Source organism: Camelus bactrianus, chromosome 6 (assembly GCF_048773025.1).
Source record: "Camelus bactrianus isolate YW-2024 breed Bactrian camel chromosome 6, ASM4877302v1, whole genome shotgun sequence".
Classification (NCBI taxonomy): Eukaryota; Metazoa; Chordata; class Mammalia; order Artiodactyla; family Camelidae; genus Camelus; species Camelus bactrianus.
This window is the reverse complement of record NC_133544.1, coordinates 155,432-173,010: the sequence shown is the minus strand read 5'-3', so window position 1 is coordinate 173,010 and position 17,579 is coordinate 155,432. Positions and strand designations below refer to the sequence as shown.

The 17,579-nt window shown below is 44.1% G+C and overlaps 1 protein-coding gene across 1 annotated transcript; it reads right to left on the bottom strand.

Annotated features, from left to right (window-relative positions):
* Positions 1–14,236: 14,236 nt before the first annotated feature.
* Positions 14,237–14,922, bottom strand: LOC105065413 (immunoglobulin heavy variable 5-51). The gene is made up of 2 exons (XM_045513358.2): positions 14,775–14,922; positions 14,237–14,685 (listed from the first exon to the last, which is right to left on the bottom strand). The coding sequence occupies exons 1-2, from the start codon at positions 14,818–14,820 to the stop codon at positions 14,237–14,239; spliced, it is 495 nt and encodes a 164-aa protein (XP_045369314.2). The 5' UTR covers positions 14,821–14,922.
* Positions 14,923–17,579: the final 2,657 nt, after the last annotated feature.

Here is a 17,579-nt window from a genome sequence, read left to right as displayed (position 1 = left end):
TTTTGTGTATGGTTAAGGGAGTGTTCTGGCTTCACTGCTTTACAAGCTGCTGTCCAGTTTTCCCAACACCATTTGCTGAAGAGACTGTCTTTATTCCATTGTATATTCTTGCCTCCTTTGTCGAAGATTAGTTGACCAAAAGTTTGTGGGTTCATTTCTGGGCTCTCTGTTCTGTTCCATTGGTCCGTATGTCTGTTTTTGTACCAATACCATGCTGTTTTGATTACCGTAGCTCTATAGTATTGTCTGAAGTCTGGGACAGTTATTCCTCCAGCCTCTTTCTTTCTCTTCAGTGATGCTTTGGCAATTCTAGGTCTTTGATGGTTCCATGTAAATTTTATTATGATTTGTTCTAGTTCTGTGAAATATGTCCTGGGTAATTGGATAGGGATTGCATTCAATCTGTAGATTGCCTTGGGCAGTGTGACCATTTTAACAATATTGATTCTTCCAATCCAGGAGCATGGGATATCTTTCCATTTTTTAAAGTCTTCTTTAATTTCCTTCATCAATAGTTTATAGTTTTCTTTGCATAATTCTTTCACCTCCTTGGTTAGGTTTATTCCTAGGTATGTTATTAATTTGGGTGCTGTTTTAAAGGGGATTGTTTCTTTACTTTCTTTTTCTGTTGATTCATCATAAGTGTAAAGAAATGCAACTGATTTTGAATGTTAATCTTGTAACCTGCTACCTTGCTGAATTCTTCAATCAGCTCTAGTAGTTTTTGTGTGGACCTTCTAGGGTTTTCTACATATAGTAACATGTCGTTGGCATATAGTGACACTTTTACCTCTTCTTTTCTAATTTGGATCCCTTTTATTTCTTTCTCTTGCCTGATTGCTGTGGCTAGGACTTCCAGGACTATGTTGAATAGGAGTGGTGATAGTGGGCATCCTTGTCTTGTCCCAGATTTTAGTGGGAAGCTTTTGAGTTTTTCACCGTTGAGTGCTACGCTGGCTGTAGGTTTGTCATATATAGCTTTTATGATGTTGAGATATGTTCCCTCTATACCCACTTTGGCGAGAGTTTTTATCATAAATGGGTGTTGAATTTTATCAAATGCTTTTTCTGCATCTATTGAGATGATCCTGTGGTTTTTGTCCTTTCTCTTGTTGATGTGATGTATTACACTGATTGATTTGCATATGTTGAACCAGCCTTGTGTCCCAGGGATGAACCCCACTTGGTCATGATGTATAATCTTTTTTATGTTGGATTCTATTTGCTAATATTTTGGTGAGGATTTTGGCGTCTATGTTCATCAGTGATATTGTCCTGTAATTCTCTTTTTCGGTAGTGTCTTTGCCTGGTTTTGGTATCAGAGTGATGGTGGCTTCATAGAATGAGTTTGGGAGTATTCCCTCCTTTTCAATTGTCTGGAAGAGTTTGAGAAGGACTGGTATGAGTTCTTCTTTGTATGTTTGGTAGAATTCCCCTGTGAAGCTCTCCAGTCCTGGACTTTAATTTGTAGGGAGGTTTTTTATTGCTATTTCTATTTCCTTTCTAGTGATCAGTTTGTTCAAGTGTTCAGTTTCTTCTTGGTTCAGTCTTGGTGGACTGTATGTTTCCAGAAACTTGTCCATCTCCTCTAGGTTATCTAGTTTGGTTCCGTATAGTTTTTCATAGTATTCTCGTATATTCTGTATTTCTATTTTATTTGTTGAAATTTCTCCATTTTCCTTTCTTATTTTGCTAATTTGTGCTCTCTCTTTTTTCTTCATTGTGAGTTTGGCCAGAATTTGTCGATTTTATTTACTTTTTCAGAAAACCAGCTTTTGGTTTGATTGATTTCTTTCTACTTTTTTTTTTTTTAATCTTTACTTAGTTTATTTCCTCCCTGATCTCTATAATTTCCTTCCTTCTGCTGCCTTTTGGGGTTTTCTGTTCTTCTTTTTCTAGTTATTTTAGCTGGTGGGTTAAATGGTTTATTTGAGATTGTTCTTCTTTTTTGAGGAAGGCCTGTATTGCTATAAACTTCCCTCTTATCACTGCCTTTGCTGTGTCCCAAAAATTTTGTGTGGTTGTGCTTTTATATTCATTTGTCTCAAGGTTTTTTTTAATTTCAACTTTGATTTCATTGTTGACCCACTTGTTTTTTAATAGTATATTGTTTAATCTCCATGCTTTCCTTTTTTTCTCCTTTGTTTCTCTGTAGTTGATTACTTTTTTGACATTTTTAATTGGTTTATAATCATTTTACAGTGTTGTGCCAATTTCTAGTGTAGAGCACAATTTTTCAGTTATACATGAACATATACATATTCATTGTCACATTTTTTCTCTGTGAGCTACCATAAGATCTTGTACATATTTCCCTGTTCTATACAGTATAATCTTGCTTATCTATTCTACAATTTTGAAATCCCAGTCTATCTCTTCGCACCCTCCACCCCCTTGGCAACCACAAGGTTGTATTCTATGTCTGTGAGTCTATTTTTGTTTTGTATTTATGCTTTGTTTGTTTGTTTGTTTTTTTTTAGATTCCACATATGAGCGATCTCATATAGTATTTTTCTTTCTCCTTCTGGCTTACTTCACTTAGAATGACATTCTCCAGGGACTTCCATGTTGCTGCAAATGGCATTACATTGTCGTTTTTGTGGCTGAATAGTATTCCATCATATAAATATACCACATCTTCTTTATTCGGTCATCTGTTGATGGACATTTGGGCAGTTTCCATGTCTTGACTATTGTAAATAGTGCTGCTATGAACATTGGGGTGCAGGTGTCATTTTCAAGAAGGGTTCCTTCTGAATGTATGCCCAGGAGCAGGATTCTTGGGTCATACGGTAAGTCTATTCCTAGTCTTTTGAGGAATCTCCATACTGTTTTCCGCAGTGGCTGCACCAAACTGCATTCCCACCAGCAGTGTGGGAGGGTTCCCTTTTCTCCACAGCCTCTCCAGCATTTGTCATTTGTGGATTTTTGAATGACGGCCATTCTGACTGGTGTGAGGTGATGTCTCATTGTAGTTTTGATTTGCATTTCTCTGATAATTAGTGATAGTGAGCATTTTTTCATGTGCCTTTTGATCATTTGTATGTCTTCCTTGGAGAATTGCTTGTGTAGGTCTTCAGCCTATTTTTGAATTGGATGATTTGTTTTTTTCTCGTTAAGTCGTATGAGCTGCTTATACATTCTGGAGATCAAGCCTTTGTCGGTTTCATTTGCAAAACTTTTCTCACATTCGGTATGTTGTCCTTATGTTTTACTTCTGGTTCCCTTTGCTGTGCAGAAGCTTGTAAGTTTCATTAGGTCCCATATGTTTATTCTTGCTTTTATTTCTATTTCTTGGGTAGACTGTTCTAGGAGAACATTTTTGAGATGTATGTCAGATAATGTTTTGTCTACATTTTCTTCTAGGAGGTTTATTGTATCTTGTCTTATGTTTAAGTCTTTGATCCATTTTGAGTTTATTTTTGTGCATGGTATAAGGGAGTGTTCTAGCTTCATTGATTTACATGCTGCTGTCCAGTTTTCCCAACACCATTTGCTGAAGAGACTGTCTTTATTCCATTGTATGTTCTTGCATCCTTTGTCAAAGAGTAGTCGACCAAAAGTTTGTGAGTTCATTTCTGGGCTCTCTATTCTGTTCCATTGCTCTTTATGTCTGTTTTTTTTACCAATACCATGCTGTTTTGATTGGGAACTTGGGAAATGCAAATGACTCTCTGCGTCTTCAAAACCAATCTGAATGGAGAAGCTCTCCAGCCTGTTCACAATTACACTTTTCATCATAAGGTGGTTACTTTTGGAGTCATTGAGTGTCACTTGAGCCCTGATGGGAGAAAAGGGACTAAACCTTGAGTGACTGCAGGAAGGTGAGTGGCAAGGGAAGGTCTATCCGAGGTGATAGAGGGATGGAAGAGGTGGAGTGTGGATGGGTATGTCTAAAGATTCAAGGGAGCTGAAAGGGAGATAAAATGTTTTAATGAGATGAGGGAGAAGCAGAGATGATGGGAGTGGAGAGGACATGGATGGGTCATGTTAGAGACAGTGTCCTAGTCAGCTTTGGCTTCCATGACAAAGTACCATAGAGTGGGTAACTGAAACAATAGAACATTTATTTGTCACAGTAACAGAGGCTGGGAAGGCCAAGATAAGGGTGCTGGACAATTTGATTCCTTGTGAGAGCTCTTTCCTGGCTTGTTCATGACTGAGTTCTTGCTGTGACCTCACATGGCATTCTGAGTGTGAGAGAGACATAGAGAACCCTTTTGCATCTTCTTATAACTGCAACAGTTCCTCCAGGACAGAGATTTATCCGACCCTGAAAACCTCCCAAATGACTATAACTGAATACAATTATATTGGGGGTTAGAGATTCAACACATAAGTTTGGGAGATTTACAGGCCTACACTACTGTTTCCCAGTTATGATTTTCATTCTCAGGTGATAGGTTCTGGGTCTCTTGAGTCCTTCAAAAGCCACATCCTGGAAGGTTGAGTCTAAATATTGAGCGGATATAGGAGTTGGAATGGTATAAGTGGGGAAGGAAATGACTTGGAGTGGACAGAGGAATGGTGGAGAGAGGGTTTAGAAGAGGAGGGCTATCAATAGGATATCAAGTTAGTGGAAGTACAGGTGGAAGGTGATATAAAAGGGAAGAAGGACCTGACGTGATGGAGAGGGAAATTATTAAAGTAATGATGAGCCACTCTGGGGAAATCTTACACTTCCTAAAAGAAGACTGAATTTCAAAAGTGTGTGTAAAATCATGAAATCAAGGAACATGGAAAAGGCAAGCATCCACTTGTTTGAAGGCTGCAGTGTACAGTCAGCGGATGCCTTCTAAGGAGAGGAATTCAAAGAATGATCACTTCCCTTGGGCAAAAGAGCAACAGTGAAAAGGAATCTGAAGGAGATCTTTTAAAGAAATAAAAAATAAAGCCAAATGTGATTTCTATATAGAATGAATCTTTAAATGGCAAAGAATCATAATTTAACCAAAGTCAAAATGATAATTTCTCATGACATAAGTCAGTGCTAACTTTAAAACAATAAAGCCTGGGACTTTACCCCACCTCAAGAGTATTAGAATCCTGAGACACAGAGCCTGTCCTTAACGTGTTGCAACACACTGTCATCCAGAGATGGGAGCCGTTCGGAACTCACGAATGGATCCCCAACCAACTGGTCTGGAGTCTGGAGTGATGGCAAAGGCTTCCATGATGGGCACCTGGGATCCAGAGTAAAAAGTTCAGGCATCTATAGATATACAGTCCTGCTGAAGTTGCTGCAGCAGAACTCTGACAGCTGTTTAAACGTGGCATGAAGACTTTACTGAAGACAATTTCAACAGTGCAGAGAGATTTAACACAATTCCAAGTGCAAGAGGGACAAGTGAGGGTTGACAGCCAAAAGTATGTTGATGAGTTGATGGAAAATTACTAGTGGCAGCTTGGTAAAGTATTGGCGGTGAGAGAGTAGGTGGAGGTGATTAGATGTCAATGGCTTAGGAAGAGCATCTGTATTTGATGTCAAAGCTGAGGGAATTCTCAATAAACTTGCTTAGCAGGCCACAGATCAGGAAGAGTCATGGAAAGAGCTTGAAGGTCTAATTCTGATGAGAGAATGTTAATTTCAACTCACATGGGCAGAGATCCTGGGTGGCTGTTCACAAACCCGTGAGGATCGGTGGGTCCTGTCTGAAGTTAGAAGCCCATGTGGGAGAGTATATGCATCTCTGAGGGCAGAGGTCCATGTAGGGGGATTGCATTCCTTCTAAAGACCATGTATGTTGAAATAAACTAAAATCTTCTCCCAAAGGTCAGATCATGAGAATCCTTGGAATCATCTCCCAGGAAGGAATATGCATCCCATGGTAAGCTGGTGAGTGAAAAGGTCCTGAGGGCTGTTCAAATCTCATCTGCAAATAAACAATGTTATTTCTTCCTTCTTGTCATGCATCGAGAAAGTGAGATGTAGTCACAAAGAGCAAAGTCTAACTTGTCCCTAGGGGCCATCTGAGAGTTAGAAGGGAAAAGGGAATCCCCAGTTCCAACAGGAAGCCCCTCCCCCTTACATCCCCACCCCTACTCCTGCTCCAGGGGAACTTCTCTGTCTCTGTGGACCCTGCTCGCCCCCTTGTGGTCATGAGCGCCCCCTGCAGCCCAGCAGCTCTTGTCTCTCATTAGGGACAAATATGTGTGGGATCACACTGACACCCCTCATTATGGCTTCCATCACAGTAACAGACAGCCATGTCCTCAGTGGTCACTGAGCTCAGCCGCATGGAGAACTGGATATTGGCTGTGCCTCTGAACATGGAGTTGAAGCTCTGAGGGATGGGTCATAGCCTGTGCTACAAACATAAGTTATGTAACTTATCCATTGCAAGCCCTTTGTTGGAGGCAGTCAGACTCAGCTCCAACCACTTCCACTGGTGACGGACTAACCAGAGACAGTGTAGGTGAGGATGACGGTCTGAAATTGCTTCAGCAGCTCTGGGCATGACTTCTGCAGCTGCACCTGGGACAGGACACCTGGGGACAAGGAGAATCAGCCCTAGTCAGTCACCTGCAGTAACAACCATCCCCATAGACCCAGGTCACCTTTGCCAACGGTCACCAGGCCGAGGAGAAAACCCAACAGCCTCGTCTTCTTCTAGACCATGGCTCTGCTTCCCAGAGACCTCAGCCCTGTCTGCAAAGAGAGATGTGAGCTCCCACATGTTAATTCTTCCAATCCTAGGGCATGGGGTATCTTTCCATTTTTAAAGTCATCTTTAATTTTCTTCACAGTGTTTTGTACTTCTTTACATAACTATGTCTTTCACCTCCTTGGTCAGATTCATTCCTAAATATTTTATTTTTTGGATGTGATTTTCAAAGGAATTATTTCTTTAATTTCATTTTCTGATATTTCTTTGTTAGTGTAAAGGAATGCAACTGATTTTTCTATGTTGATCTTGTATCTTGCTGACTTGCTGAATCCTTTTATCAGCTCTGATAGTTTTTGTGTGTAGCTTTGATGAGTTTCTATACGTAGGGTCATGCCATCTGCATATAGTGAAAATTTTACCTCTTCTTTTCCAGTGTGGCTTCCTTTTATTTCTTTTTCTTGCCTGATTGCTGTGGCTAGGCCTTCCAAGTCTACATTGAATAGAAGTGGTGAGAGTGGGCATCCTTGTCTTCTTCCAGATTTTAGTGGGAAGTCTTTCAAAAGTTCACCTTTGCTTATTATGCTGGCTGTGGGTTTCTCATAAATAGTTTTTATTATGTTGAGCTATGTTCCCTCTATACCCACTTTGGTAAGAGTTTTTTTTTTTTTTCATAACTGGGTTTTGGATTTTATGAAATGCTTTCTCTGCATCTATTGAGATGGTCATATGATTTTTGTCCTCTTTTTGATGTGGTATAAGACACTGACTGATTTGCACATGTTGAACCATCCTTGTGTTTCTGGGATGAATCCACCTCGGTCATGGTATATGACCTTATTCATGTGTTATGGATTCTGTTTGCTAAAATTTTCTTGAGGATTTTTGCATCTATGTTTATCAGTGGTATTGGCCTGTAATCTCTTTTGGTAGTTTATTTGCCTGGTCTTAATATCAGGGGGATGTTGGCTTCATTGGATGAGCTTGGGAGTATTCCCTCCTCTTCAGTCTTTTGGAAGAGTTTGAGAAGGATCTGTGTGTCTTCTTCTTTGTACGTTTAGTGGAATTCTCCAGTCAAGACATCTGGTCCTGGTCTTTTGTTTGTACGGATGTTTTTATTGTAGAATCTCTTTCACTTCTAGTAATCAGTCTGTTCAAGTGATTTATTCCCCCTTGATTCCATCCTGGTGGACTGTGTACTTTTAGAAACTTTCTTCTATTTTGTACAATCTGTTGCCATATAGTTGCTCATAATATTCTCTCCCTCTCTCCCTGTTTTGGTTTCTGTGTTGCTGCTTGCAATTTCTCCGTTTTCATTTCATATATTTTTTCATTTGTGTCCTCTCTGTTTTCTTCTTGGTGAGCCTGGCTAGAGGCTTGTCAACTTTGTTTACTCTTTCAGAAAAAACTACTCTTGGTTGGATTGATTTTTCTATTGTTTTTTGGTCCCTACGTTTTTTAATTCCCCCCTGATCTCTATTGTTTCTTTGCTTCTGATGACTTTAGGTTGTGTTTGTTCTTCTTTTTCTAATTACCTTAGGTTTTAGGTTAGGTTGTTTATTTGAAGTTGTTGTTTTCTGAGGAAGCCCTATGTCGTTGTGAACTTCCATCTTAGCACTGCCTTTGCTGCATCCCATAAATTCTGTGTGGTTGTGTTCTCACTGTCGTTTCTCTCAAAGAATTTTTAAATTTCTTCTTTGATTTTATCATTTGCCTGTTGGTTTTTTACTGGCATGCTATTTAGTAGGAATGCAACTCCTTTTTTCTCGTTTGTTTTTCTGTCATTGATTTTTAGTTTTCTGCTGTTGTGATCAAAAAAGGTGCTTGAAGTAATTTTTTTCCTCTTAAATTTGTTGAGGCTTCCTTTGTGCCCAATTATGTGGTCTAGCCTGAAAAATGTTCCACACACTCTTGAAAACGATGTATATTCTGTTTTTTTGGATATGTAATGTCCTAAAAGTATCAATTCAGTCCAACTGTTCTAATGTGTCATCTAGTATCTCTGTTGCCTTACTGATTTTCTGTTTGGAAGATCTGTCCAAATGACGTTAGTAGGGTGTTAAAGTCTCCTAGTATTATTGTGTTCCCATTTATTTCTCCCACTATGTTTGTTAGTATTTGTTTTATGTATATAGGTGCTCCTATATTGGGTGCACATACGTTAGTGTAATATCCTCATCTCGTGTTGCTCCTTTGATTGTTATATGATGTCCGTCTTTACCTTTTTCATGACCTGAAAAAGTTTTTAAAAGTCCATTTTGTATGGATTAGAATTACTACTCCTGCTTTTTATCATTTCCATTTGCATGAAACATCTTTTTCCAAACTCCCACTTTCTGTCTATATGTGTCTTTCACCCTAAATTGGGTCTCTTGTAGGCAGAATATCATAGCTTCTTGTTTTATTCTCCAAGTTTTATTTGCCACTTGATGTCTTATTTTGGAGCACTGAGTCCATTAACATTTGTAATAATTGATAGATGTGTGTTCATTGCCATTTTGAATTTGGTATTCCAGTTGATTTGGTCTTTCTTCATTGTTCCTTTCTTTTTCTTGTTTTTCTTTTTGTGGTTTGATAATTTTCTTTTGTATTAGCTCAGTTTCTTTTTGGTTTTTGTGATCCCATTGTATGCTTTTGACTCGTGGTTACCCTGTTTTTCAAGCATGTGAATCCACTACTGTATTTGTTTGCTTTCAATTGGTAGTCACATAGGCTCAAACACACTAGAGAAAGATCAAAAAAAGAAAAAAAAACCCACATTTCGTTTTCCCTTCCGCCACCTTTTACGATTTTCATGTCCATCTTTACATCTTGCTGCTTATTCTCTTGCCATGCATCGTAGTTTTCACATTTCCGATGATGGTTTTCTCAGTTCTATTACTTTCTGTTTCCTTTCTATTTAGGATAGCTTTAGTATTTCGGAATTATTTTACCTTCTCCTTCTTTGTGAAATTCTTTATCTCTTCTTCTGTTCTAAAGGATAGTCTTGCTGGACAGTGTATTCATCGTAGCAGATTTTTTTTTTTTTTTTCATTCAGGGCTTGGACTATAACTTGCCACTCCCTTCTGATGAGCAGTGTTTGCGTAGAGAAATTGGCTGAAAGACTTATGTGGGTTCCCTTGCAGCTAAGTCTTTGTTTTTCTCTTACTGTCTTTAGAATCATTTCTTTATCTTTAATTTTGGCCATTTTAATTTTCATATGTCTTGGTGTAGGTCTGTTTGAGTTCTTGTTTGGGACCCTCTGTGCTTCCTGTACATGGGTATCTGTTTTCTTCTTTAGGTTTGGGTATTTTAAAGTCATGATATCTTCAAATATCTTTTCTCTTTCTTCTCCTTCTGGGACCCCTATTTTATGTAGATCGGCATGCTTTATATTATCCCATCAGTCCCTTATATTGCTTTCTTTGGTTTTTCTTTGCTTTTCTGTTTGGTGTTTTGATGGGGTGACTTCTGTTATCCTGTCTTCTAAGTTACGTATTCATCCCTCTGCATTATCTAGTGTGCTTTTGACTGCCTTTAGCTCAGCTCTTGTATCAGCATTCAGTTTTCTGTGTGTAATTGGCTCCTCTTTATAGTTTTTATTTCCTTTTCATAGTATTCTGCACTTCTGTTCATAGCATCTCTTATTTCCCTCAGTGCTTTTATCTTCCCTTTTTGGAAGTCATGATCTAGTAGGCTGTTGAGGTTGGCCTCATTGTTTGTTCTTTCAAAGCACTTCTTCTCTTCTTTAAATTGAGGTGTTTGCTCTGTTTCTTTATTTTACTTATATTTTTCTGACTCAATTTATTTAAGAATAACAGTCATCAACTGTAGTTTTGAAGGGCTTTTTCTTTTTTGAAGTGGGCACACTCCTGTTTGGAATGTGTGCATCTTATATTTTGTCTTCAGGGCTGTTTTTAGTGCAGATGGTTGCTACTTCTTTCTCCCATGTGTGTTGGGTGTTATCCCTTTGATTGTGGGTTTGGTTGCTTTTGTGGTGATGAGAGCCTCCTCTGTTTCTTGTTAAGAAGGGCCTCGTTTTTTGTTCTGTGGTTGCCACCGCCCTGACAGGAGCCAGGCCCACTCCCCTGTTTTTGGAATAGGGTCTTACAGACCTGTTTCTGCATTGGAGTGTGTGGTAGGTGTGGTTGGAGTACTTTGGGTGGGAAGAAGAGCTGCTGAGTAAACCTCCGTTAGAGCTGCTCACAAAGAAGTGATTTCTGTGGTGTTGTCTGTCACTTGTTATGCAGGCTTACAGACTCCTCTTTGTTGATGCTGTCTTTGTCCCCATCTTAGCCACAGGAATGTCAGCAACCCACTCTTGTGTCCCCATGTTTCTCTGTTACACAGCAACCAGTGCAGATCCACCCATGTCAGGTGCTAGGACTCAACATAGGGCACGTGCAGTCACATCCCTGGATACACAGTGAGTGCCCCAGGATCAGCAGAGACACCAGCCCCACCCCTGTGTGTGGTAGGCAGTTCAGTTACAAGCCTGGATCCACCCCCATCATGCACCAGAACTTCACCAGTTGCTTGTAGATCTTAAAGGCCGGCTTCACAAAGGCACCAGGAGAGCAAATATGCACCCTCTGCCTGGAGCTGTAGTCAAATCTTAACCCTGCCTGTGAAGTTGTCAGACCCCTGGGTATGGATTCAGGTTTCAACCCCTCCACCACTACAGGAGCAGAACACCAGCATTTTTGATGGCTATGACTGAGCCCCACCTGTCTTCTCATGAGGACACTTCAACAACGGTGTAGGGCAGAGGTGGAGGCTACGGCCCAGCTGCATTGTGCCCTCCTCCTCAATGAGCACTAGGAGTGTTGCTTCTTTATGGGGCTCCCAGGCTGTTCTGATCTGCACACACTCCCAGCCACAACCCACACCACTCTCCAGCCCTCGGAGGCTGCCTGTGTGCACTCAGCCCCAGTCCTCTCCTAAGGCTCATATGAGAAAGCCCAAGGTCCAGCGGCCAGTCCTGGGCTGCCCGCCCCCACCAGCTCGAGTCTAGGGCTGGGGATCACAGAAACCCTCTGTGTTGGTTTCTCTTCATTCTGTCTACCCAGTGGTTGCTGTTTTTTCCTCCAGGCCTCAGAGGATCCCGTTCTGTCCCTGCAGACCTCCAGGCTGAAGTGACAGGGTCCCAGTGTGAGAGTGCTTTTCCTCCTTTGTCCCTCCCTACCCATGGGACAGCTCCCACACTTATGTTCTTTTTCCTTTTTGTTTTTTTATCCTACCAGTCTTTGTGAGGCATCTTCTTGCATTTTGATGTGAGAGATATTCTTCCAGATTTCAGTAGGTGTTGTGTGTGAAATGATGAGTCTGTAGATGTAAATCTCTGTATTCATGGGAGGGGGTGAACTGTGCATCCTTTTACTCCACCATCTTGGCACGCTCTCTGGTCAGGGTAATCTTAATGCTGTTATGCACGATTCCTCTTTTACTGCAGGGTGGGTCAGCTGCCCCCTCCTTAAGGCCAATTATTTCACTCTGAGTTAGCGCATCATTATCTGTACCTCTAAGACACTCCAGGTTCATCAGGAGAGAAAAATACATGTAAGTTTTAAAATCTGTGCTGCTCATGGTGGAGGAGCTTGGGCTATGGCTACACCTGTACAGTGAGACAGTAAGGAGGTGACCAAAATAAATCAAAAGCACAGAGGCATTTCAAAAAGGTACAGGAGCCAACATGAAAGAGTATCCAATAGGCAAAGAAGCTGAAACAATTCGAACACCAAAATTAATCACATAGTATTCAATTTTAATCAAAGTATAAAATAAATATATATGAGTCACACTTAGATGAATCAATGGCTGAATAAATAAAGCATAATTCTTAAAGAATAATTCCAAATAACTTATATAGATACCTCCTCTTTCAAGGGTCTCTCCTATTCCCCGGGGACATTTCCAGTAAGAGTTTAGTGGAGGGTACATCTGTTCATGTTCATGGATGTGAAGCTTAACTTCCTGTTAAGTGCAGCTTGCACTTATGGTCATGGAAGAACTTCCAGGCTGACCTTGAATTTAGCAATGAGCTTTTAGACATAACACCAAATATATAATCAGTGAAGGAAAAGAGAAACAGATAGACTTTGCTGCATCCAAGTAAAATGTTTTGTTTTGAAAATGATGCTGGTGAGTGAGTGAAAAGTCAAGGCATAACCTAGGAGGATATATTTTCAAACAGTGTATCTGTACCATGAATAACATGAAAAATATGGAAGAAGAGAAAACGAACACACCAGTCGAAAAATAGTCCAAAGATCTGAGCAGACACCTCGCTGAGGAAGACACAAAAAAGTGTGCAGCATGGTTTTCATCAGGCAAGTCTACTTGTAGACAGCCATGAAACACTACTGCCCATCTGTTAGAACGGGCAACACCCAGCACACTGACAACACCAAGTGCTGCCAAGGACACGGAGCAACAGGGACTCCCCACCACTGCTCGTGGGAGTATGAAACAGCACATCGTCTTTGGATGACACGTTGACACTTTCTTACACAGTAAAACGTAGACTTCCCATGCGATTCAGGGCTGCGTTAGAAAGGGTTGTGGGTTTTCACCATCGCCCTGGAGGCAGTGGGTTATCAGAAGAAGGACACTGGTCAGAAAACAGTGCACCACAGCGTTCTGTGTAGAAACACTGCTCAGGTGTCTGTGAGGGGAAGTACCTCAGGGAACGGCTTAGGAGTCCTGAGCAAACGTGCAGGTGTGGTTTGAAGACCAGTCCATTGCTGGGACTACCTGAACTGTGGGCATGGCCAACGTGGTGCTGTGGTCCACGTAGGAGTTCTCTGGCCCTTGCAGAGATTTACCTCATTGATTTCACCCCACTCACCCTGACCAGGTCAGCAGGCAATCCTACACAGCTCTGCACACATGTGCAGGTACTTACGCACACGGACTGCAGGATGGAGCCTGAGCAGTCTTCACTCGCTTGTGTTCCTGGTCAGTTTCCACTGTGAATACACATCCTGTGAGTTCTCGGTTCCCCCAACTCCAGCCCAAGGCATGCAGAGCAGGACGGTGCTCAGCAACTGGTTATCATGTTTCTTCACTAGAGTTTCTCCACTAGAGTTGGAAGCATAGAAATGGATGTTAAAATACAGATGGAAATGAAGCAAAGCAGCGCTGAACTTTGAGAAGAAGCCAGTACAATATACCAAACACTTACACATCTTGACAAAGAGGAGCAAATGCATACATTCTTTGATGAGATGATAACGTGTAAAATTTATGTGTAATTGATGTAACAGAGAAAAGTGGGAAGCAAAGAAGGAGGGAAAGAAAAGAGGAAAAAGCAATTAACAAGGGAAAGGGGGAGGAAGGAAGAGAAGAGGGGTGGGAGGAAGGAAGGAAGGAAGGCAGGAAGCAGGGAACGTGAGGGGGAAGGGAGGACAGCAGGCAGTGATGTGTTGTGCGGGCTTTGCACTGACTAAACCGTCTGGTGTATGTAGGATGCATAGCTCAAGCTGCCCTTGATTGGGACCCTGGAAAGAACAGTGGGGGCCAATCTTGCTGAGGACACAGTGTGAGTTCCTGCAGGGAAACCATGTTCCTACGGGAGGCATCACAGACCCAGGAGTGGGACCCCTTCCAGGCCTGTCAGATCAGGCTCTTTTACAACTGTTCTCTCATGTTCTCACTCCTGCGGGCACAGCAGATGGTGCGTCCTCCGGTGCTGGATCGGGGAGGCCCCCGGGGAGGTCTCTGGGGGCTCTCCTCTGCGGCTGTGCACTGGTGCAGGTTTCTGTCCCTCTCGGGACGTGGTTTCCCTCACTGTGTCCTTTGCACAGTAATACACGGCTGAGTCCGTGGACTTCAGGCTGCTCCACTGCAGGTAGGCAGTGCTGGTGGACTTGTCTGCAGAGATGGTGATGTGGCCTTGGAAGGATGGGCTGTATCTGGTATCTGAGTCACCAGGATAGATGGCCCCCATCCACTCCAGGCCTTTCCCAGGCATCTGGCGCACCCAGCCGATCCAGTAGCTGGTAAAATTGTACCCTGAAGTCTTACAGGAGATCCTCAGAGCCTCCCCGGGCATTTTCAGCTCTGCCACAGGCTGCTCCAGCTGCACCTGGGCATGGACATCTGCATGGGAGATGCAAGACTCAGGTCAGGGCTCACTCCTCCCCGCCCACCCTCCTCTGTGACCCTACAACCCCTGGGCCCTGACTGACCTTGGAGGACAGCCAGGAGCAGGGTGATGGCTGTGACAGACCGCATCCTGGAGGAGGAAAGGACAGGACAGCACTCGAGGACCCCCGCTGGGCAGTGAGGGAGACTGCACTGTCGAGGGGGGCACTGGGTTTACAGGGACAGTTCCTCCCCATAAATTTGCATCTTTATTGCCCCACCCTCCAGGTGAGACTCCCCAGCATTCATAACCCAGAATCCTTCGGGCAGGGAGAGGTCCTCATCTGAGCCTCACTGGAGGGGCAGGATGATGTCCAGTACTCCGCCTTCCCCCACCCCGTTCGGGTGGGAGCCCCCAGGGCCCTGCACTGCACGGAAGCACTGGAGCAGGAGGCACAGCTGTCAGTGAGCCCAGTGTTCTCAACCCCTGCGTCCGTCACTGTGTGGTCTTCACGGCAGCCTCCAGGGGGCCTGGCTGAGGTGCAGAGTGGCAGGCCCAGCCCTGACGCCCGAGCCTGCATCTCCGGGGCAGGACTGAGGCAGCTGCACAGTAACATGCTCTGCAGGTGCAGCTCCTTGCACCTCAGGTGGAGATATACTGGCCCAACCTTAGCAATGGGGTGAAGCTTATCCCTGAACGTCCCCACGCTGGTGCGGATGAAATAAAACCCCACTTTGAGTGTGGTAAGGGCTGGAATGTGTTTCCCCAAAGCTCACATGCTGAAGCGCTGCCCCCAGGGCCTCGTAATGTGGCTGCACTCAGAGACAGGGTCTTAGTGGTGATAATTAATTAAAGTGAGCTGATTAGGTGACACTAACGCAGTAGGATGACAGTCCTTATAAGAGAAGGCCGTTAGGACACAGACACACACAGAGTAAGGCCATGTGAGGGCGGAAGGGCACCACCGCCCTCTAAAACTTATGAGAGAAAACCCCAAAGAAATCAACCCTGCTGACACCTTGATCCCAGGGTTCTGCCCCCCTGAACTGTATCACAATTCCCTTCTATGTTTAACTCAGGGCGTCAGACATTGGCAAACGAGAACAGTGCTGAACCAGCCACTCTTAAGTCATCTGCTGTTAAATCCTGCAGCCTCAGGAATGTGGAAACACAATTAGATGTGGTTGGAAGCATGGATTCTGGGGAGGCTGGTCATCCTCAAGTTGCAGGGTGGGTGGGGTGGGACAAGGACGTGCCTGGGAGTGCACATGCCACACGATCCCCTCTTTCCACTTTTTAACATTTTCCCATAGATCTAGCACCAACAGCCTAAAACCATCAACCAGAAACGGAGAAGGAGCCATCCAGAGCAGGAAATGCTTCCTTCGGTCCCTGCTGATCTGGGCTCTGTGGCTTCCCAGTGAAATGGTGCCCAGCCTTACACCCCCCCACCGAGGAAGGCTGCCCTGAGAACTCTGGTGAAAGGCCTGTAGGGGTTTCTCTCTTTTCAATGGCCAGTCAAGTGATGAGGGGCTTGGGGTTGGGGAGGCCACTGCCCATAGTAGGGCAGCCCGTGTCCTCCAGTCTCCTTGCACAGAGCTGTCCAGCACAACTGCTGCTGAAATCTGTGCTGACCTGCGGACGTGAACAGGAGCAGCAGGAATCCAGCATGGTGGGTCCCTGAATTCCACTTTTGCTAGGTGCATCCACACAGTCCCACATCCAGTCCACTCTGCCAGGAAGGACTCGAGACAATGGCCAGCCCCACTGTTCCCAGAAGTGACAAGGTCAGTGTCAGTGGGTCTGCCTTCAGTGTCCACTGGGGCAGCTGGCCCTGCAGCCTTACTGACCTCCACCATCGTCCCCTCCCCGTCTCAGACTGCATTTCTTCAGCACCTGGCTCTTCTCAGAGGGGGCCACTGTGTGTTGTTTGCCTGGCGGGTGGCCCACACCTCATACACTGAGTGCCCACTGCCCTTGCCCACCCGGCTACCATCAGGTGTTCTTCATGCCAGGGTCCTTCTGAGTGTCGAATGGAATGGGAAACTCACAGACACGTCCCAGGCCAGAGGACTCCTCTCTGTCCCTGTGGGGAGCGGCCGGCTTACCTCAAAACACAGTAGGAGTCACTTATCAACACAGGTATAGTAACTCTTTCTGTTGGGGCTGAGCCACAGTCATGAGGACACCAACAGACCAGGCAACAGCCACAGCCTCAGGCTCAGTGGAGGCCTTCCTGTGCCCACTGAGGAAGCCTTCCTTCTTGAGAACTGGCACCTGTAAGTCATCACAGCCTCAGTTGTGGGCGTCTGAAGTCAAATCCTGCACATGGTCACCATCCCTGCTGAAAGGACTTAACTCTACTTGTGCCACCGTTCCCAGACCTGGTGCTCTCACTCTGGGGCTGCAGCACTCCATGTGGACCACTGTGCTGAGATGGGCGTGGCAGACCTGCCCACAGTGGACTTTGCTTTAGGGCTTATGTTGTCTCCTGGAAGACTATGCCCTAGAAGATCTGGGGACAAACACACAGTGGCCCCTTTGCAGGCACGAGGATCAGCCCCCTTTTTTTCCCCACCAGGTCCCATGTGCCCCTCTACAACCACCAGATTCCTGGCCTCAGACCACATCACAGGGGCCCTCCCACCAGGGCATGAGACGTCCAGCACCTGGGCAGCAGTTCTGGTGGAAGGAAGCCCCAGGAGCAGAAGCAGGGCCGCACTGCAATGTGGTGAATCTGGTTAGGACAGATTGCTGCCTGCCAAGTTGGGTGTCATCTGAAGACACCAAGGCTGGGCACCAAGTGGAAGGTGGGTTTTCTCCTGGTGGGGCCAAGCTGACAGCAGGTGTGACACCTTCCATAATCGACTCACACACCCAGGGGAGGAGCATTAAAGGAAAATAGTGT